Source organism: Gobio gobio (genome assembly GCF_949357685.1).
Source record: "Gobio gobio genome assembly, chromosome: 12".
In the NCBI taxonomy this organism is placed as follows: Eukaryota; Metazoa; Chordata; class Actinopteri; order Cypriniformes; family Gobionidae; genus Gobio; species Gobio gobio.
In genome coordinates, this window is record NC_137105.1 from 23,611,310 (window position 1) to 23,634,489 (window position 23,180).

The 23,180-nt window shown below is 42.0% G+C and overlaps 1 protein-coding gene across 6 annotated transcripts in view; it reads right to left on the minus strand.

Moving 5' to 3' along the window:
* Window positions 1-5,691: 5,691 nt before the first annotated feature.
* Window positions 5,692-23,180, minus strand: part of fynb (FYN proto-oncogene, Src family tyrosine kinase b) — a 116,877-nt gene continuing 99,388 nt past the window's right edge. For all 6 annotated transcript variants that reach the window (XM_079831500.1, XM_079831498.1, XM_079831503.1 and 3 more), the window contains 4 exons: window positions 21,709-21,785; window positions 15,691-15,844; window positions 9,545-9,676; window positions 5,692-7,289 (listed from right to left, as the gene is read on the minus strand). In XM_079831500.1, coding sequence (XP_079687626.1) covers window positions 7,081-7,289; window positions 9,545-9,676; window positions 15,691-15,844; window positions 21,709-21,785 — 572 coding nt within the window. In that variant the 3' untranslated portion in view covers window positions 5,692-7,080. The remainder of the gene's footprint in view (window positions 7,290-9,544; window positions 9,677-15,690; window positions 15,845-21,708; window positions 21,786-23,180) is intronic.

Sequence of the window (23,180 nt, forward strand, 5' to 3'; positions counted from 1 at the left end):
AAATAAATGCAATATTTGTCAATACACAGATGTTTTAGAGACATTATTGTCATGTAATACTTTATGCACTGCTTAATAAGTTCAACATATAAGCCTACACTATCATTGAAGTGAGGTCTACGTTTTTAATCAGTTTTATTTTGATAAACATGACAATATAACATTGCGACTACATTAAAAGGAGGTTTTACTGTTATAAAAAACAGATTTGTGCGCATTCGTGGCACTTTGTTGACATACGTCATTGTCACGTGGAGTCGGTGCTGTCTCAAGTCGGACAAAATTTCTAACCGGCATGCACTGCTTCAAGTCAGCAGCCGATTGGTCTGCGCATCGCTGGGTGAAGTCGAACAAGCCTAACGACAGAAATGAACTAAGAACACATGACTAAATCAACCAATGCCAACATAACACATGAGGACAAGGGAATCACATGACAAACAGCAACAGATGACAAGACCAGGAAACATGACTGATAGGAAAACTCAAACAGAAAACATGAACATGAAACAAAACCCAAACACACCGTGACGGGTGGATGCCGCACATTGGTGGTGGTTGAGGAGATTCCCCCATTCCATATGAGTACCCAGAAAAGCGCTATATAAATGTAACAAATTATTAATTATTATACTAAACACCACAACTACAAAACGGAGTCACAAGAGCTGGTGGTAATAAACCCAGGGTAAATTACCTATCAAGGGGACCTCCTTACCTCATGGGAGGGGTCACGCCAGCCATTGGGGCCTCTTCTGCTTTTTTTAAACAAAAGATTTTTTTACTTACAGCTGAGTACACCTGGTTCTTTATGTTAGGGAAGTGTTCTCTTTTCAGAGAAGGGAACACTGCAGTGATCACATCCAACCCGAAGGGAGAGGCTAGTATACAGAATATACATCCTAAGAACTCACCTAATAGGGAAGAGGGAAGAGTCCCTGTCGTTGGCTCCACATGATGAGGGGGAGTCTACCGGCCACTGGGGATGGAGCTAGCACCACCCAGGGGAAGACATAGGGTTCACTGATAGGGAAACCGAACAGCGGAAGAATACATCATATGGTGTCACCTTTAGGGAACCACTGGAGCTCAAGCCAGATCACAAGGCTCACCTAAAAGGGGCATACCACGAGTAATGGGGTATTCCTAAGCTGAATTCCCCACCAAACCTGGGGTAGGGTATAGGTGTCCTGAGTTCACCAAACCTGGGGAAATTTCTCTGGTACGAAAAGGGGCACTTTTCCACCTTGTGGAAAGGGAGGGCACTCATGCAATGGGAAGATTCCTGGTTCTCTGGCTGTTGATTTAGTGTTGACATGCAGTGTTGTCTATCCGGATCAACACATGCTTGCCCTGAATCAGTTGACAAAACCACCTCAGTGGCTAATAGTACATCCAAAAACTCTAGGCAGGTGATGTGCCAGTGCAGACGAGGCCCCGGAGACTGCACACCCATTGCACATAGTGCCCCAGTATGTATTGGAGGTGTCTGTTGAGACAACAACATGGCTAGACACTCGTTCAACGGGAACACCTGCCCATAGAAACCTGAGGTCTGACCAAGGGCTGAGAGTACGATGACAGATTGATCATCTGAAGCCAGTGCTGAAGCCGTCTTATATGCATTAACCCCAGTGGCAGCACTGCGGCTGAAGGAAGCTATATTCCCCAGGAGCCTCTGAAAGTATTTCAGGAGATAGGGACAAACCAAAAGCGAGGACCTTGTACTGGTATCAGAATCAGAATCAGAATCAGAATAAGAAAGAGCTTTATTGCCAAGTGTGCTTGCACAAACAAGGATTTTTTCTTGTAGCTGAAGCTTTCAGTGCACATATACAATACAAACACAACAAGAACATAGTAATACAAATTCTAAGAATAAAAATATGAAAATAGCATTTAAAAAATATTAGGTCACAGTTACGTTTAGTCAGAATATACATTTACAGATTATAAACATTTACAGTATGTGAGTAGTATGAATAAATATAAATATCTCCTGAGTTTAGAAGGAGGGTATTTTAACTGTTCAAGAGGGAAATGGCCTGTGGGAAGAAACTGTTCCTGTGCCTAGATGTTCTAGTGGCCAGTGATCGGAGTCGCCGTCCTGATGGTAACAGTTCAAACAGGAGGTGTCCAGGGTGAGTGGAGTCTGATGATTTTCCCTGCTCTCTTCCTCACTCTGGAAGAGTACATGTCCTGGAGGGTTGGCAGGGAGGCAGCAATAATCATTTCTGCAGTCCGGATTGTGCGTTGTTGTCTCCTGATGTCAGATTTGGTAGCTGAACCAAACCAGACAGTTATGGAAGTGCATAAAACAGACTCAATGACAGCCGAGTAGAACTGAATCAGCAGCTCCTGTGGGAGGTTGAACTTCCTCAGCTGACGAAGGAAGTACAGTCTCTGCTGGGCCTTTTTCACAATGGAGTCAATGTGATTATACCATTTCAGGTCCTGAGAGATGGTAGTGCCCAGGAACCTGAATGACTCCACTGCTTCCACAGTGCTGTTCATGATGGTGAGTGGGGGGAGAGCTGGACTGTTCCTCCTGAAGTCCACTATCATCTCCACCGTTTTGAGCATGTTGAGCTCAAGGTTGTTATAACTGCACCAGACAGCCAGCTGTTCAACCTCCAGTCTGTAGGCAGACTCATCAACGTTTTGGATGAGGCCGATGACAGTGCTGTCGTCTGCAAATTTCAGGAGCTTCACAGAGGGGTCTTTAGAAGTGCAGTCATTGGTGTACACTGTACAGGGAGAAGAGCAGTGGGGAGAGAACACACCCCTGGGGGGCGCCAGTGCTGGTAGTGAGAGTCCTGGATGTGAGTTTCCCCAGTTTCACGAGCTGTTGCCACAAATAAGATCCTTGCATAAGTCCCAGGTCTGTGGAGATGTTGCAGGATATAATGCAGTCCCATGTTGACTGCAGCATCCACAGACCTGTTTGCTCTGTAGGCAAATTGAAGAGGATCCAGCAAGGGTCCAGTGATGTCCTTCAGGTGGGCCAGAGGGGGAGAGGGGGTGCAGGAGGTGATGGAGGACGTGTGAATTGCAGATCACAGCGGGTGAGTGGTGTGAGACTGGGCTTTTCAAACCTGCAGTATAATGCATTCAGCTCCTCAGCCAGTTGTTGATTCTCTACAGAACGGGGGGATGGTGACTTGTAGTTGGTGATGTTCCTCAGGCCTGTCCAGACTGAGGCAGGGTCCTTGGCTGAAAACTGGTTTCTCAGCTTTTCCTGACCCTCGAAGGCATACTGTAGGAACGGACTGTGCCGAGGAAAGGTAGAGACATGAAAGTACACGTTCTTCTGCATGCGTCTCGGCGTAAGCATCTTGAACTGGAGTGTGCAGAACATGATTCAGTACTCGCAGGTCTAAGATTGGTCACAACCAATCATTTCCTGGGCATGATGAAGTAAGTACTGTAAACCCCTTCATCTCGGCTGGGACAGGCTCTATCACATCCTTTTTTCTTAAAAAAAGGATGTGATGTGTCATTATCTGCCCGCAGGACAGCAGTGCTCACACCTCATATTGAGTGTCTAGAACTCTTTTCTAGTTGCTTGTTGAAGTGCCCATGGGAAACTCTCCCACTTATCCTTTCGTATGGGAGAGCTGATAAAATGTGCCGTAAGAATCAAATGAAGCTTCTAGGCAGAGGTGAATGTAGAGAAAAGCACAGACATGTCTTCTCGGCTCAGAAGAACGAATCTGAAGGAGTGGATGCATGCCACTCACCAATTCTCATTGGCCTTTTCTGAAGTATCAAAAGAGTTTGGGGCTCCCATGTGCAACCCCTAGTGTTGGTTTTGACACAATGTTGAAAGTGACAGACAGAAAGGGAACCATGCACTGCTTACATATGAAACCACCTAAGCTTTAAAGGATTTAATTGGGAATAAGAAAGAGGAGCAAAGCTTATAAAGTGTAAAATATTGTACTTTTTATTTCCAAATGGGAAATGAGATAACAAAATTCTATGTTATAAAATGTGAATGCCAAAGATACCTTTGAGGTGATTACTAACACTTACAATACTGTTAAACCAACAGGGTTCTGATGAGCACTGTACAAACCAACAAGGAAAAAATATATATTTTGGACTGTTCCACTGATCCAAATACAAACAGTTGCACGTAGATTTATGTTAGGTTAAATAAAATACATTAAAACATCGGAATCTTAAAAGTATCCTCCACGGAAAAACAGAATAAAAGGCAAAATTAAGGTGTGTAAAGATAAGGACCAGTTGTTGTGGTAGCCACTGAGAGCAAATTAAACCTGATTTTATTTGAATGAGGCTGTGTCCGAAACTGAAGACAGCTGCTGTGCTTACTAGCTGCCCAGTCAGTAAATGACCTAACATAATTTCTGCATGAAGGGAACTGCTTTCAGGCACCTTAATGTAATGTCTAATTATCAAGAACAAATTCAAGAGGATTTAAGACATGACCAGTCAAATATTTAATGATGTCAATTTCGGACAATATCCTCAAAAGGACAATTTTGTAACTTATAACAAGTTATTAATTAAGCAGTTAATAGTAATACCTAGGTTTGCAGCGGTAGTCAGTGTTACCGATGTTACACAGTCTTTGGCCATACAACGATTACATTACTTGGCCACCGCAGTACCACCCCCACAGTTGTTTTGCTTTTTTATAGAAATAAAAAGTATTTAGTTGGACAACGAATGCTATAAGATTATACTAAACTGACTGAACATTATACTGAACAATTAACTGAAAGCGTGTACTCTGCTCCATACAGCACAAGCTGCTGAGTTGCAGCACAGTGAAGCAGGAGTCTTATTTCACTCATGAAAAGAGTAAGGAGAGATGACTGACAAGACAATGGCAAAGGATTTGGTGTGCATATGACAAATATCTTATCTTGTAAAATGTGAGGTCAGTACTGCCACTCCTTATACACAGTGTATGCAAGATCGTGAATTAGAAAGCGACAGTGAACCCGATTCAAACACCAACGTGATCTTATTCCTAAATGACAATGATTGGCCTGTGTCAATTAAGCCTTTGACAAAATCATACCGGAACATTCAAATCTATTTAGACGCTGCCACTGATCCAGAGAGAGCAATATGAAACAGGTTCACAAACTTTTCAACGACACAGTCGTCTTATCGATCTTACAATTATTAAAATTGTCACAGAAATACTGGGATGAAAGCTTATAGTTTGGATAAAATCACTGATGTCTACGGTAGAGATCAAAATAGAGCAAATCACCTCTTGAAAGTAAAATGGTGCTTCTAATAAAGATTGTATCTATTACACTGTTACGCCACCAGGTGGCAACAAGTGACTGTTAAAAATGTATTGATTCATTCATTCAAGATATTTGTTCAAAAACGTTGATTCTTCCAGTAATGAAACAAGTGAGTGCCATTTAAACGTTCATTTTTTAAATAATATTCATTCTAATTAATTAAACATTTTTAAATAGATTGCAGCAATTTATATTTTGTCTGAACCTAGTAGGCTAATGTACATGTTATTTTATTAAGTTGAGTATTAAGTATATTTAGAATCGTGTGATAATCGTTATCTCCATTTAAAATCTTTTTTTTAAATTTTCAATTTATCCAGAATTGTGCCGCTCTAACCTGCAGAATAAAAAAATAAATAAATCAACAACATAAAAGTAGCCCAATTTCGCGGGAAAACCACAGACTTGGCAACACTGTCACTAGCAATACCTTAAAAGGTTTATATTACTACTTTCGGTTTCTAAAATGCACCTTTTAGGAGTAGATAAGGTAGAAAGTTTTCCCTTTGAGGGTCCTGCCCCAGTGACAAGCTGTTGTACATCTTGCATGTTTTCTGACAGTGCTATAAGCAAGTTTAGCTAGCTTTAACTCTGACTTGCAAGATTATCTTGTGCAGCAATGCATGGAATCAAGCTTTCGTGGCTACAGTATAACCACACATATGTGTAAAGTATGATTCAACCTCTAGTAAAGAGAATGTTATGAATTTCTACATCTGTATGTGAATGCAGCATTTTTCAGGCTTTGGACACAGCCGAAGTATTGGGTAACAGGACCTTTTAATGGACCTTTGGGGTAACAGGACCTGAATAACCAATTCTCCCACCATGGAAAAACATCCATACTCGTATACCCAAAAAATGGTAGCGGGGAAACTTAACAAGATACATTTTCTCCATGGAGATATGCTGACGTATGGCAGTCTTTAACATTTGGCTGGAAATACAAAACTGTAATGTACATTATGTGTAAAATAATATATTTTCTTTACATTAGAATAACCTCTAGTACTTTGGAGAGGACATATATCTCAGAGATTAACAAAATGTTGAATCAATTTAGTTTCTTAAGCATTGTAGAAAAATAAAAAAAGAACATAAATTAAAGAAAATGTAAGGAATCCATTAATCTTGAGATATTTTAAAATCACTAGAATATGAAAGACACTGGATCTTTATTCCTCCATCTGGAACATGATCTCATCAGCAGAGGAGAGGACGAATAAAGCACATACATTCTCAAATCTCAAATATAACACGCAGACATAGAGATTTGTTTTATGCATCGGCACAGAGCCAAATCCTTCATAGATGTCTGGTTCATCCCTCACGAAGAACGGGTCCCTCAACGCAACCATAATTGCTACTTTGCAAAGCAAAACAAAAAGATGACCAGGGATAACAAAACAAAGCATGAAGGAAAACAAACCAAAAAAACAAACAAACCATAAACAAGCACCTTGTATTTACACTAAATACAGGCATCATTTCATTATAATGGTTATGGCCATAACCCTGAACAAAACACCCCCCCCCCCCCGCCTCCCTCCCAACTTTACCCACAACTCCCTCTGTTTACCTCCCCAGCTCGCTCATGTATACACCCCCACTTAAGTTGAAAGTCTGTGCAAATTGTTCAGTCTTCAGTTGACTAGGGTGTGAGGCCATAGGGGAGCAACAGGAGCTTGGGTGAACTAATGAAGCTGTAATGCCTCCAGTCAGGAGGGAGTAGAGGGCACTTGAGATGGCCTGGGGAGGAGGAGATCAGGGTGAGTCCAGGAGGCTGGGTTTAAAGGTTGTCTCCAGGCTGATATTGAGGTTCGGTTGCCGTGAAGTAATCTTCGAGGAAGGCCTGCAGGTATTCGAAAGTGGGCCGCTCTTCTGCGTCTTTCTTCCAGCACTGAACCATCAGCTCGTGTAGAGAGCTTGGACAGTCCTGGGGACTTGGCATCCGGTAGCCACGCTCCACTTGTTCTAGTACCTCCCTGTTGTTCATCCCTATCAAAAACAACAGAAAACTCAATAAGAGAAATGAGAGTAAATTTCAGCAGAACAATGCTGTCAGTATGTTCATCTTAGCAGAGCTTTTATGGGTGCCAACCAGGCGTAGCCAACGGATGGGCCTGACGACCATAGACTCACCCACTATGATAAATAGGCCCCCCAGTTATTCTACAAATATTATATTTATTAAATTATTGTTGTTTAGTTGATTTTAATACAACTACAAACATTATTATTACATCTCACATATTGTAACACCTAAAATATTGTATAATAATTGTGTAATGCTTGATGAGTTTGATTGACATCTGTGTTAGGCAATTAGGTGTTATCCAGGCTGTCTCAGGCATTTTGCGCCTGCGAGTTTGTGTGTGTTCATCCATTCCATTATTATTTGCAGTTGTGTGTAAGAAAATCAGCAGCTATGCTTTAGCAAAATTATATAAAACATTATTTAAAAAAAGTACCAGTGAATGTGGTTATGACTTTAAAAAAAAGTACGGTTGAGAACCCATCCACCAGCCCGCAGGTAATGGCAGCACTTTTTTACTTTTTAAGCCCAGGAGTTTTGTTTTGAAAATCAGATCTCTTTTGTGTTATTTTGTATTTTAATGTTGTACGACAATATACAGTCGAGTTCACTTCTGTGTTTTGTATTCGTAATTAAACAATGATAGATTCTATCTAGACAGCTATGCTCTAACTACTATCTGCAACAGTACTTAGTGCTTGGGCCAAACATGAATACACTTTGGTTACGTTGACATAAGAAATCCTGGGTTAGGTGCAAGCTTCAAAGTTTTTATTGTACTTGTTGTAAAAGTTGTACTTGAACACTGCAAAAACTACAGCCGATGACCAACTAGCATGTAGATTCTGCTCCTGTGTAAGAGATAACTGTCCACAACAGCAGATGACAATAGTCTGTATTCGTCATTCGAAAAAGCGAACGTGACTTAGGAATGCGTAAACAAAGCAGCGCTCGCTTATCATTTTGAATATTAATCGTACTGATCAGTTTGTCTTCACTTATATTAATTAGGCTACATACGGCCATGTATATTATTTACCTATTGGAATGCTCTGATAAGATGAAGTTGTTTTTGTTGTTTGCTTGCTTTGTCACTTTCATTTTACCTACTGTCCTATATCCTATCTAATTTTCACAGCACATTTCTAAAGTTTTTAGTCACGAGTGCTACATTTAGTGCTAAAGAAATGTAATTGCTTTTGAAAAGGACTAATAAAGAGATTAGTCTCATGTTCCAAAGACATGTTTTGCAACAATGACTGGGGAGATAAAAACAGACCAAAACTATCAATCAAACTAGAAAACGCAATATCAGATCAGCATTTTTGAAGCTTTGAGGGCAGGACAATAAGACCTGCTTCTAAAGATTAGGGATCTTGGAACAAAACTGCACTTTTGAAGCCAGAAGATTCATCATCATGAGGGACATGACCACATTTCAAGAACACTGAGAGAGAAACGCCTCAAACATCTGTGGATGACGCAATACTGTGTTGACAAAATGGCATTTCACACCTCCCCCTTCATTCAAGCTACGATCAAATTTTTTTGTTTTGTTTTTAGAATTTGTGCGGATCTAGTTCACCCATGCATCACCATCTTCAGTATTTTTTGTCTGAGTGTGATTAAAAGGGTGGTTCACAAATTTCACACAGAAACTGGTAAATACTTGATCTAATTACCGACCTAATGCATTCCCATAGTTCTGAAAAACGTAAAGGTGTGGAAAGAGCCCGTTTGAAATAAAATGGAAAAATTAAATCTGAGACTGGACATGCCTCTCAGAAATTAGTCAACGTATGTATCAAGGTATGTGGCAACACATATATTTAAACACCTTTTAATGTTTAGACATGTCTTTTGGTTTACAGAGACAATAAAATATCACAAGCTGTCTTGTTTTTTTTTAGTTTGATGTATTTTAAAGTTTTAAAGGGTCACAATAGTAATTTCACAAATAAGTGAAAAAAGTGAAATGGTAACCCAGAATTTAACCCATCCAACTTAGTGTACAAACATTAGGAGTAGTGAGTAGTGAACACACACACTGAAAACCGTGGACACAAACACCCGGAACAGCCATTTTTGCCCTCCTGGGGAGTGATTGGGTGTAAGGTAGGTGTTAGGTGTCTGACGCACAAACCATTAGGCCATGACTGTACATGGCCAATACATGTACATCTAGTGATCACTCTAGCTAAGCAATTTTAAGATTTACCTGGATATGGAACTCTGCCTTTAGTGACCAGCTCCGTAAGCAGGATTCCAAAAGACCAAACATCGGATTTAATGGTGAACTTCCCATACAAAGCTGCCTCAGGAGCAGTCCACTTAATAGGAAATTTAGCCCCTAAAATACAGACATGGGAGAAAGAAGTTTCATTAAAATGAATGTGAGAGCATTTCTTTAAGAAATTCCAGTGCAAAGTCAGTCATCATTAAAGACTTTGAAATTATGACATCAAAATTCACTTTTATTGTTAAATGTCTTTTTTTCCCGCACCTTTATTGGACAGAACAAGAGACAAGAGAGAGGAAGAGGACATGGAAAGGACCTCAAACCACCCAATATGTGCTATTGCTCTGAATTTAAATGTATTTTCTAAACATCTGGTTGTATTGTGCACAATTAATTAGATCTTCTGAAAAAACAGTTATTTTCTGCTGATGTTACCAATGGTGTGTGTTGACCAACATTATCAAAGTTCACTTTTCACAATCCAATCAAATCTCAAATTGTAAAATCAAGTCCCGCCCTACATTAATTTCAGCTGAATATTCTGTATTAATCATGGAGCACTGTGTTGCTACTGTCAGTGTCAGGGGTGTAGCTCCTCCTTGAACTGCCACCTTAACGTGGTGGAGGGGTTTGAGTACCCGAATTAACCTAGGAGCTATGTTGTCCGGGGCTATATGCCCCTGGTAGGGTCTCCCAAGGCAAACAGGTCCTAGGTGACGGGTCAGACTAAGAGCAGTTCAAAAAACCCTTATGATGACCAAAAAAAAGAGGACCGTGACATCGCCCGGTACGGCGCAGCCGGGGCCCCACCCTGGAGCCAGGCCTGGGATTGGGGCTCGTATGCGAGCGCCTGGTGGCCGGGCCTTCCCCCACGGGGTCCGGCCGGGCTCAGCCCAAAGGAGCGACGTGGGGACACCTTCCCGTGGGCCCACCACCCACAGGAGGGACCGTAAGGGGCCGGTGCAAAGAAGATCGGGCAGCAGTCGAAGGCAGGAGCCTAGACAACCCGATCCCTGGACACGGAAACTGGCTCTTGGGACATGGAATGTCACCTCACTGGCGGGGAAGGAGCCTGAGATCGTGCGTGAGGTTGAGAGGTTCCGACTAGAGATAGTCGGAATCACCTCTACGCACGGCTTGGGCTCTGGAACCACACTCCTCGAGAGAGGATGGACTCTTCACCACTCCGGAGTTGCCCATGGTGAGAGGCGGCGGGCTGGTGTAGGTTTGCTTATAGCCCCCCAGCTCTGCCGCCATGTGTTGGAGTTCACCCCGGTGAACGAGAGGGTCGTTTCCCTGCGGCTTCGGCTCAGGGATAGGTCTCTCACTGTCGTTTGTGCCTACGGGCCGAACGGCAGTGCAGAGTACCCGGCCTTCTTGGTGTCCCTGGGAGGGGTGCTGGAAAGTGCTCCGACTGGGGACTCCGTCGTTCTACTGGGGGACTTCAACGCCCACGTGGGCAATGACAGTGACACCTGGAGGGGCGTGATTGGGAGGAACGGCCCCCCTGATCTGAACCCGAGTGGTGTTCAGTTATTGGACTTCTGTGCTAGTTACGGTTTGTCCATAACGAACACCATGTTCAGGCATAAGAGTGTCCATCAGTGCACATGGCACCAGGACACTCTAGGTCGTAGGTCAAAGATCGACTTTGTGGTCGTTTCATCTGACCTGCGGCCGTATGTCTTGGACACTCGGATAAAGAGAGGGGCGGAGCTGTCAACTGATCACCACCTGGTGGTGAGTTGGATCCGATGGCGGGGGAGGAAGCTGGACAGACCCGGCAGACCCAAACGTACTGTGAGGGTCTGCTGGGAACGTTTGGCCGAGTCTCCTGTCAGAGAGATCTTCAACTCCTACCTCCGGCAGAACTTCGACCGGATCCCGAGGGAGGCTGGAGATATTGAGTCCGAATGGACCATGTTCTCCACCTCCATTGTCAAAGCGGCCGCTCGGAGCTGTGGCCGTAAGGTCTCCGGTGCATGTCGAGGCGGCAATCCCCGAACCCGGTGGTGGACACCGGAAGTAAGGGATGCCGTCAAGCTGAAGAAGGAGTCCTATCGGGCCTGGTTGGCTTGTGGGACTCCTGAGGCAGCTGACATGTACCGGCAGGCTAAGCGGACTGCAGCCCGGGTGGTTGTGGAGGCAAAAACTCGGGCCTGGGAGGAGTTCGGTGAGGCCATGGAAAAGGACTATCGGCTGGCCTCGAAGAGATTCTGGCGAACCGTCCGGCGCCTCAGGAGGGGGAAGCAGTGCCCTACCAACGCTGTTTACAGTGGCGATGGGCGGCTGTTGACCTCAACTGGGGATGTCGTCGGACGGTGGAAGGAATACTTCGAGGATCTCCTCAATCCCGCCATCACGCCTTCCATTGAGGAAGCAGAGGCTGGGGGCTCAGAGGAGGACTCGTCCATCACCCAAGCTGAAGTCACCGAGGTGGTCAAGAAACTCCTCGGTGGCAAGGCACCGGGGGTGGATGAGATCCGTCCTGAGTACCTCAAGTCTCGGGGACAGTGCCTCTGGGATGGCAGACCGGGGTGGTGGTCCCTCTTTTTAAGAAGGGGGACCGGAGGGTGTGTTCCAACTACAGGGGGATCACACTTCTCAGCCTCCCCGGGAAAGTCTATGCCAGGGTACTGGAGAGGAGAATACGGCCGATAGTAGAACCTCGGATTCAGGAGGAACAGTCTGGTTTTCGTCCCGGTCATGGAACACTGGACCAGCTCTATACCCTCTACAGGGTGCTGGAGGGTTCATGGGAGTTTGCCCAACCAGTCCACATGTGTTTTGTGGATTTGGAGAAGGCATTCGACTGTGTCCCTCGCGGCATCCTGTGGAGGGTATTCGGGGAGTATGGGGTCCGGGGTCCTTTGCTAAGGGCTGTCCGGTCCCTGTACGACCAAAGCAGGAGTTTGGTCCGCATTGCCGGCAGTAAGTCAGACTTGTTCCCGGTGCATGTTGGACTCCGGCAGGGCTGCCCTTTGTCGCCGGTTCTGTTCATAATTTTTATGGACAGAATTTCTAGGCGCAGCCAGGGGCCGGAGGGTGTCAGGTTTGGGGACCACGCGGTTTCGTCTCTGCTCTTTGCGGATGACGTTGTCGTGTTGGCCCCTTCTAACCGGGACCTTCAGCATGCACTGGGACGGTTTGCAGCCGAGTGTGAAGCGGCTGGGATGAGGATCAGCACCTCCAAATCCGAGGGTGGTTTGCCCTCTTCAGGTTGGTGGAGAGTTCCTGCCTCAAGTGGAGGAGTTCAAGTATCTAGGGGTCTTGTTCACGAGTGAGGGGAGGATGGAACGGGAGATTGACAGACGGATCGGTGCAGCTTCTGCAGTAATGCGGTCGATGTACCGGTCTGTTGTGGTGAAGAAAGAGCTAAGCCGTAAGGCGAAGCTCTCGATTTACCGGTCAATCTACGTTCCTACTCTCACCTATGGTCATGAGCTTTGGGTCATGACCGAAAGGACAAGATCCCGGATACAGGCGGCGAAATGAGTTTTCTCCGCAGGGTGGCTGGGCGCTCCCTTAGAGATAGGGTGAGAAGCTCAGTCACTCGGGAGGAACTCGGAGTAGAGCCGCTGCTCCTCCACATCGAGAGGGGTCAGCTGAGGTGGCTCGGGCATCTGTTCCGGATGCCTCCTGAACGCCTTCCCGGGAAGGTGTTTCGGGCATGTCCAACCGGGAGGAGGCCCCGGGGAAGACCTAGGACACGCTGGAGGGACTATGTCTTCCGGCTGGCCTGGGAACGCCTCGGTGTACCCCCAGAAGAGCTAGAGGAAGTGTCTAGGGAGAGGGAAGTCTGGGCATCTCTGCTTAGACTGCTGCCCCCGCGACCCGGCCCTGGATAAAGCGGAAGAAGATGGATGGATGGATGAATGATTCTGTTAGGCAAAGTTTCCCGCAAGAGGTTTCTGCCAGTTCCTGTTCTCTTTATTGTAAATCAAATGAGCCAGATTACTGAGAATCTCACTTTTTGTCTTTAATGGCTCTTGGAGCCCCTGTCTCATTCTTTGAATAGTTATGCTGATTGGATTAGGACTCGTGATACTCTAGAGCAGGGGTGTCCAACCCTGGTCCTGGAGAGCTACCACCCTGCAGATTTTAGCTCCAACCTCAATCAAATACACCTGAAAACCTGTGTTCAGGGTGCTAGATAATTACAGACAGGTGTGTTGGAGCAGAGTTGGAACTGAAATCTGCAGGACGGTAGCCCTCTAGGAGCAGGGTTAGATACCCCTGCTCTAGATCAATGATGGGCAAACTCGTCGTGTCCTGCAGAGTTTAACTCCAACCCTGATTAAAAGCCTATGGTCTTAAGTAATCCTGAAGAGGATTAGCGGGTTCAGGTGTGTTTGATTAGGGTTGGAGCTAAACTCTGCAGGACTGTGGCCCTCCAGGACTGGAAGTTCCCATCTCTGCTCTAGAGTCTGGGATGGGTTCCTATAACTGTATACTTTAATTGCATGCTTTGTTTAAGGTCTTCACCCAGGTGCTTTGATCTAAAATCTATATAAACTACAATGTATCACTGCCTTAGTTGGACTTGATGACTGCAGACCCTGTTGCAACAGCACATTCTCAATAAAGTATCCTGCTGAAGATTCAACCAAGTCTCCCGGTCTCCACTTCCGAGTTTACTACAGCTTTCATATGAAAGATGCTTCAAACTGAGAGACCATACATACAGTAGTTGAGAGACACATTTAACAGGTCTCAATGAGTGTTTGTTACTGTGCTGCTGTTTTAACGTGTTGCATGGCTTTCCACGCGATCATTGTTCCTATGTAATGATTGCATTTTTGTGTGGCATTAATTATCTTCCATAGACATTGAGTCTCAGACACAAACGCAACCCATCCATACTGTAAGTGTAACCAATAGAGCTCCTTCAGTAGCCTATAACCAATCACTATAATACAACACTGCAAAATAAAAGTCTTAAGAGTAATTTAAAATGCAACAGCATGTTCATTTATATTTTCACTGCAGAGTACAAATGGATGCATATATATTTATGCTATCACAGGAAATGTGTATATTTGAGAAAATATATACGGTGAGTGAGCGTCTATATCTATGTATAATACAGTATATTTGATCATTTTGTTGGGCTAAACTCTAATGGGTTTTTACATTCCACAGTGCTACTTTTCCATTGTTTCAAGCTTCAGTCAGGGGTGGCCACCACGTAGCTACATCCCTGCCCACTGTGCCTCAAAATGATATCTTTACATGTAAGATATGACCTCTTTTGCTCTATAAAATTTATTAATTTGTAAATAAATTGAAACTATTTGTTTTGAGAAGAGGCAGATTCTGGCACCAACAATAGGAGTTGGGTGGCAGAGGTTCAGTGCACGTCAAACTTTTCATGTTCATGTCAGCTTCATAGGATTGTCCCAGGTCTTCCTTCCGTTTGCCCTTCTTATTGAGAATAAATTGTGACCTTTCAGGTAACTTTTTCAGACTTTTCCCGAGCTCCCTGCTCTGCCACAACCTCTTTGGCTGCTATCTTTCTGCACCACAGAAATAGGATAAGCGGTCTGTCAATGAGAAAAGTCTCTTTATCTACTAGAGGCCAAAAATGTGGGAGGGAATTTATTCAAATTACAGCTTAACTTTTCTGGGGAGACAGTGTCCCAAGGACTGGAGTTGAGAAACACTGAACTAAGCTATTGTATGTCTTCAGGGTATTTAGATAATTATAAATAATATATTCAAAAATCTACTTTTGTGTTCTGTTAAATAAGTTGGGTTTGGAACAACATGAGGGGAAATGACAATGACAATGACAATTCTCTTCAAGAATTAGTTCCCCCATGCTTGGGGACCAGCATCCAAAACAATAAGTATACGCATGTTTCTAAATGGTCTGTGAACACTGTAAAAATATGATCAATAAGTAATGGCAGCTTATGATTTTACATTACTTTAACTCATCAAAAATAATTTAAGCAAAGTTTGACTTGATTTTTTTTAAAGTCAGTTCAATATAATTTAAGTTGAAATGACTTGTACGGCCAATTTGAATATACTTAAAAAGGCAGGAAATGAATTTAAGTTAAGTTGAAATATGTTAATTTGTTTACAGTGGATAAATGTGCTTTGTGGCAAGTGTCTCTTACCTTGTCGGGCAGTGTATTCATTGTCTTCAATGAGTCTGGCCAGGCCAAAATCAGCGATCTTACACACAAGGTTATCGCCAACCAGAATGTTAGCAGAGCGCAAATCTCTGTGAATGTAGTTCATCCGCTCGATATAGGCCATGCCTGCAGCCACCTGAATATACAAACACTTACATTGAAATCTGCTGAGCAAAGTCAAATCCTCCTTATGCTGAGGTTACTACAGGTGCTGGTCATATAATTAGAATATCATCAAAAAGTTGATTTATTTAACTAATTCCATTCAAAAAGTGAAACTTGTATAGTATATTCATTCATTACACACAGACTGGTATATTTCAAATGTTTATTTCTTTTAATTTTGATGATTATAACTGACAACTAAGGAAAATCCCAAATTCAGTATCTCAGAAAATTAGAATATTGCGAAAAGGTTCAATATTGAAGACACCTGGTGCCACACTCTATCAGCTAATTAACTCGAAACACCTGCAAAGGCCTTTAAATGGTCTCTCAGTCTAGTTATGTAGACTACACAATCATGGGGAAGACTGCTGACTTGACAGTTGTCCAAAAGACGACCATTGACACCTTGCACAAGGAGGGCAAGACACAGAAGGTCATTGCAAAAGAGGCTGGCTGTCCACAGAGCTCTGTGTCCAAGCACATAAATAGACAGGCAAAGGGAAGGAAATGATGTGGTAGAAAAAAGTGTACCAGCAATAGGGATAACCGCACCCTGGAGAGGATTGTGAAACAAAACCCATTCAAAAATGTGGGGGAGAGTCACAAAGAGTGGACTACAGCTGGAGTCAGTGCTTCAAGAACCACTACGCACAGGCGTATGCAAGACATGGGTTTCAGCTGTCGCATTCCTTATGTCAAGCCATTCTTGAACAACAGACAGCGTCAGAAGCGTCTCGCCTGGTCTAAAGACAAAAAGGACTGGACTGCTGCTGAGTGGTCCAAAGTTATGCTCTCTGATGAAAGTACATTTTGCATTTCCTTTGGAAATCAGGGTCCCAGAGTCTGGAGGAAGAGAGGAGAGGCACACAATCCATGTTGCTTGAGGTCCAGTGTAAAGTTTCCACACTCAGAGATGGTTTGGGGTGCCATGTCATCTGCTGGTGTTGGTCCACTGTGTTTTCTGAGGTCCAAGGTTAACGCAGCCGTATACCAGGAAGTTTTAGAGCACTTCATGCTTCCTGCTGCTGACCAACTTTATGGAGATGCAGATTTCATTTTCCAACAGGACTTGGCACCTGCACACAGTGCCAAATCAACCAGTACCTGGTTTAAGGACCATGGTATCCCTGTTCTTAATTGGCCAGCAAACTCGCTTGACCTTTACCCCATAGAAAATCTATGGGGTATTGTGAAGAGGAAGATGCGATATGCCAAACCCAACAATAAGAGCTGAAGGCCACTATCAGAGTAACCTGGGCTCTCATAACACCTGAGCAGTGCCACAGACTGATCGACTCCATGCCACGCCGCATTGCTGCAGTAATTCAGGCAAAAGGAGCTAAGTATTGAGTGCTGTACATGTTCATACTTTTCAGTTGGCCAAGATTTCTAAAAATCCTTTCTTTGTATTGGTCTTAAGTAATATTCTAATTTTCTGAGATACTGAATTTAGGGTTTTCCTTAGTTGTCAGTTATAATCATCAAAATTAAAAGAAATAAACATTTGAAATATCAGTCTGTGTGTAATGAATGAATATAATATACAAGTTTAAATTTTTGAATGGAATTAGTGAAATGAATCAACTTTTTGATGATATTCTAATTATATGACCAGCACCTGTATATGCCAAACTAAGAAAGAAAGCCTTCTGCGTATTACAGTACTGATACAGTACCTGCATAGAAATGATATAACTTCATGAACACAACAGGGGCCTGGACAGATTCTTTTCAGACTGACCCAAAGCAGTTATTTTCATCCTGCTGTATTTGTTACATAATTGATCTACAGTGGCCCCAAAAAGTATTTTATGCAGTACACCTATTCTTGCATCATTTAAAGTACAGTATATATTTTTTTATCTGTGAATGGTTTTGCTTGATGCTTTGAAATACATGGTGGTTAGCTGTTTTCTTATCAAATGCAATGAAATTCAGTAGGGATGCACCAAAATTTCAGCTAACAAACATTTTTGGCCGAAACAGCTATTTTCGGTTTCGGGCCGAATTGGTTTTGGAGGGCCGAAATCTAACAGTAGAAGACGTTTAATTAGCGCTTCTCTGATGACACGTTTTCATTGTGTTAAGTGACTATTTTGTGCACAAAACAACAGTTAAAGGGGTGGTTGATTATTATTGCACTTTTTTAACTTTAGTTAGTGTGTAATGTTGCTGTTTGAGCATAAACAACACCTGCAAAGTTACAAAGCTCAAAGGAAGACATTTTCTTTTAAAGAAATTGCTTTAAGGACTACAACCAACGGCTGGTAGGGACACAAGCTTATTCATGGGTTAGTTGCATCACTAACCCTAAAATTTACATAAACCCTGCCCCCGGGAACACACAACAAAGGCCACGTTGAGAAGAGGAAGTGTTGTAATAGAGCACATTTGGGAGTCTGCTCAAGCTGTCGCATCAATCTCTTCCCATTTATTGCAATACAGTACGTAACATGCATGTCATACTAGCAAGATGACAACATGTTATATAATCATAATTCAACTAAACTGTAGCTGTTCTATCTTAATGCAGCATATATTCTCTGGCTCTGAAGGCATTTTACAACAGTTCCCACAGGAGCGATGTATAGATTATCATGACAGAATATGCTAATTAATGACTTCAATATAGTAAACACCACATCAGCTAATTAAATTCATCAACTAAACATTCAGAAACACCCTGTTGCATTCTACATGTTGTCACTTCTTCTTGAGTCTCTCCCTCATTGTCTGACTCTGGTTTGAACATAAAAGGCTGAACAGTTTCTGACATTTTCAGTGAAAGTCTGCTTGAGGTAATTGGAGCTGCTCTTGAAGCTCCGCCCTCTTCTTGAAAGGGGGCCAGCAACAGGTCATTTGCATTTAAAGGGACACAAAAAAACGGCACATTTTGCTCAGCCTCAAACAGTGAGTTTAACATGCTATAAAAATTATCTGTGGGGTATTTTGAGCTAAAAATTCACATACACACTCTGGGGACATCAGAGACTTATTTTACATCTTGTAAAAAGGGGCATTATACGACCCCCTTTAAACCTGTCAGCTGTGTGGACTAGCTCTGGATTGACAATATTAATTTCTCCATTTTAATCAGTAATGATATGGTTTCTAAAAGCTAAAATCTTTTAGTTTGTGCTGTTTTCTGTTGATGCATGAACAAAACATCACTAAACATTTATTGGATGGCAGGCACACTACAATCGCAAAAGGCTTTGTGCTTTGTTACTTTTAATAGCAAAGTCTCAATTCTGTCTAATTAATTACGAATTTCAAAGAATAAATGTTGTTTTGGTGCTCTTTCATACATTGTGACATGTCAGTGTAGTCACCTTTGTTCAAGCCTCAGCACGGATCAAGCGTAAATGAACCAATCATCTCATCCCCTCTTTAGTACTTGTACAACACAAAATACACATGGGTGACAACTAGCTTTGGAATCGAATACTTAAGGTCAGGAATCGGATACTTGTTATAAAATAAAAATTTCAGTTCCACTTATCTTTTACTTTTGTGTGCAATCTAATATGACTTCAAACAACTCAAGCGCTAGACCCGCACATTGTTTTCTGTGCTGCACACATATCCAAAGCTCTGTCTTTTTTAAACCATAGGCAAAAGTTTCTTGTGTAAGTGTTCTTTAGCTTGTTGATTTTTGTTCATGGTATTATATATTTAGCTACAATGAAATGTTTTGCAATAAGACTTAGAATAAATGTGAATGATATTTTTATTTATTTATACCTTACTGGACTTGAAATTAGGAATCGATAAGAATCGGAATCATAAAGATACATTACAACTTGGGAAAAGAAGTCATTAAAACAGCTTGTAGGCTACAAAATGTCACTTAACGTTACATGTACCTGATTAAAACTATTCAATGTCAAACTCGGTTAGCTAGAAATAATAACTAGAGAAAAAGTATTTTGCTAAATACACGGAGTGCAGAATTATTAGGCACGTTGATTTTCTGATCATATTTTTTTTCCAGGCACATTTGACCAATTCCAAACCACAGTAATCCTAATAACTACTATTGATTTAGTATTTAATAATGTATAAGTGATATATAATTGTTCATGAAGGCTGGAAATGAAAATCACCTTATATTCAGGTGTGCAGAATTATTAGGCATGTTTTCTTTTACAGATAAATTGAGCCAAAAAAGAGATTTAACTCAGACTGAAAAGTCAAAAAGTATTAAATGCCCATGAGAAGGATGCAATACTAATGCAATACTAGACATTGCAGTTAAGGCGTGACCATTGGACAGTGAAATGCTCGTTGGGTCAGCAGGATCTGACAAAAACAGGTGGTGAAGAAAAGACACCTGTTAACTGCAAAAGAATTAAGAATTAAGGTGAAGAATTAAGGGTGAAACCATCAGGAACCCTTTAGTCTCCAGCGCCACCATTTTCCAGAGCTGCAACCTACCTGGAGTCTCCAGAAGTGCAAGGTGTCAGGATCTCAGAGACTTCAGTTAGGTAAACAATCCTAAAAAATGACCCCCACTAGATAAGAATCACAAGCTGAAGTGTTGTAAAATACATGAAGAAGGTTTTTTTATAGGCTTTATGGACAGATAGGTTGAGAGTGACTCTTGAAGGACCAGCACCACATCCTCTAGTACCACTGTTTGAAGAATTCATCTTCCAGAATCTGGCAGTACGTTTTGGGAGTTCATTTTTAGTCCATCTCTGCAAAAACGGACTTCAGGATGGACTAAAATGAACTCCCAAAACGTACTGCCAGATTCTGGAAGATGAATTCTTTAAACAGTGGTGCAAGAGGATGTGGTGCTGGTCCTTCAAGAGTCACTCTCAACCTATAAAACCTATAAAGAAGCAGGCTTCATGTATTTTACAACACTTCAGCTTATGATTCTTATTTAGTGGGGGTCATTTTTTAGGATTCTTTACCTAACTGAAGTCTCTGAGATCCTGACACCTTGCACTTCTGGAGACTCCAGGTAGGTTCAGCTTTGGAAAATGGTGGCGCTGGAGTCTAAAGGGTTCCTGATGGTTTCACCCTTAATTCTTCACCTTAATTCTTAATTCTTTTGCAGTTAACAGGTGTCTTTTCTTCACCACCTGTTTTTGTCAGATCCTGCTGACCCAACGAGCATTTCACTGTCCAATGGTCACGCCTTAACTGCAATGTCTAGTATTGCATTAGTATTGCATCCTTCTCATGGGCATTTAATACTTTTTGACTTTTCAGTCTGAGTTAAATCTCTTTTTTGGCTCAATTTATCTGTAAAAGAAAACATGCCTAATAATTCTGCACACCTGAATATAAGGTGATTTTCATTTCCAGCCTTCATGAACAATTATATATCACTTATACATTATTAAATACTAAATCAATAGTAGTTATTAGGATTACTGTGGTTTGGAATTGGTCAAATGTGCCTGGAAAAAAAATATGATCAGAAAATCAACGTGCCTAATAATTCTGCACTCCCTGTATATGCACTGTATTACATATTCATTATATTTTTACTTAAACTGTTAGTGATGTCATTCTTTAATGTATAAATGTAAAGTTATTACAATATATTGTCGTTTAAATGTTTTCACCAACAAAATGAGTTTATAAAATAAGTTTGAATAATTAATTGATCATTTATTTTCTGTTTCGGATTTCGGCCAAGTGCATCCTAAATTTTCTGTTTCGGCCCAGAATTTAGATTTTGGTGCATTCCTAACATTCAGTGATTTTTAAGTGTGTCCAAATACTTTCTGGACCATTGTAGATGAGGTTTCATTTGTATTTAACCTGAGAAATTCCTTAGAAGGCCTATTTATACAGAGAGTGATGTTGTTGTACCTGGGCAGCCATGTCGACGAGGTTGGGCAGTTTCAGCCCCCGTCCCTCCCCATCCTTCAGGAAATCTAGAAGGCTTCCTAAAACATGACACATGCACATGTTAGCTTCACGGATACAAGAGACATTTCTGCTACAAGATCATGTATACACATGCCAGCATAATCATTTATAAACTGTAATTAAAATCACAATCCCTTGTTGTTCTGAAATAAAAGTGTCTGATGTGCTGTTAACATTTTCTAATGTAAAAAAATAAAGCTCTTTCCACAGGCCCCCCATACCCTTTATTGAAACTAAACGGCATGATTTTACAACCATGAGCACATTAACATTTAACCATGAGCAGTTCCTTTACATATCAACACCTCTTAGTAAGCAGTGACTTAGCTGATGAATGACAATAACATTATAGAGAGATTAGCCAATCATAAGTGTCCATTTACATTTAGAACTAAAAAAAGAGAGAGAGAGAGAGGGTGGATTATGCTCTCAACTAAATTATGTTTTTGATGCTGAATAACGTGGAGTTCAGTAATTTTTCCATCCACTGTCCATTAGGTTTTCCTGCAGTATTAGGTTAAATGTCTGTTTCCTCCATTACAGCTCTTCAAATTAAAGGAACACTCCACTTTTTTTGAAAATAGGCTCGTTTTACAAGTCCCCTAGAGTTAAATAGTTGAGTTTTACCGTTTTTGAATCCATTCAGCCGATCTTTGTATCTGGCGGTAGCACTTTTAGCATAGCTTAGCATACATCATTGATTCTGATCAGTCCATTAGAATCTCATTCAAAAAATGACCAAAGACACTTTCAATATTTTTCCTATTTAAAACCTGACTCTTCTACAGTTACATCGTGTGCTAAGACCAACTGATAAATTAAAAGTTGCGATTTTCTACACCTATATGGCTAGGAACTACTTTCTCATTCCTGCGTAATAGTCGTGGATCTTCGCGGCAGTACCATGGCTGCAGCAGCGCAATGATTTACAGTGCCTGAAAGTAACCCCCAGCTAGGTAACTTTCAATGTGACCGGCACTAAGTTTGTGTAGTTGCAGAGAAAGTTTCAGGCTTGCAGCCGACAAATTGTGTTGTGGATTTACCTGTGTGATTAGCCATGGTTCTGTGTGTTGTAAAGGGCTGTGATAGTAAGTCGAAGGTGTATACTACCACCATGTTTCACAGAATACCAACGAATCATTGTGCCACTGCAGCCATGGTACGGCCACGAAGATCCGCGACTATTACGCAGGAATGAGAAAGTAGAAAAGTGGAGTGTTCCTTTAAATGTAGGCCACTATAATTTCTTTTTCTTTCTGTCCAAGTCCTCAAGTGACAATTTTTGAGGTTAGGACATCAACCTTCAATCCTGATTTATCTTTAATTGGATTTTTTTGTCAGGCCTACAAAACCCACCAGTGCTGCTAAAATAGATACATTCTATGTCTGTCCTCTGGTTAAGGGATTCTCTT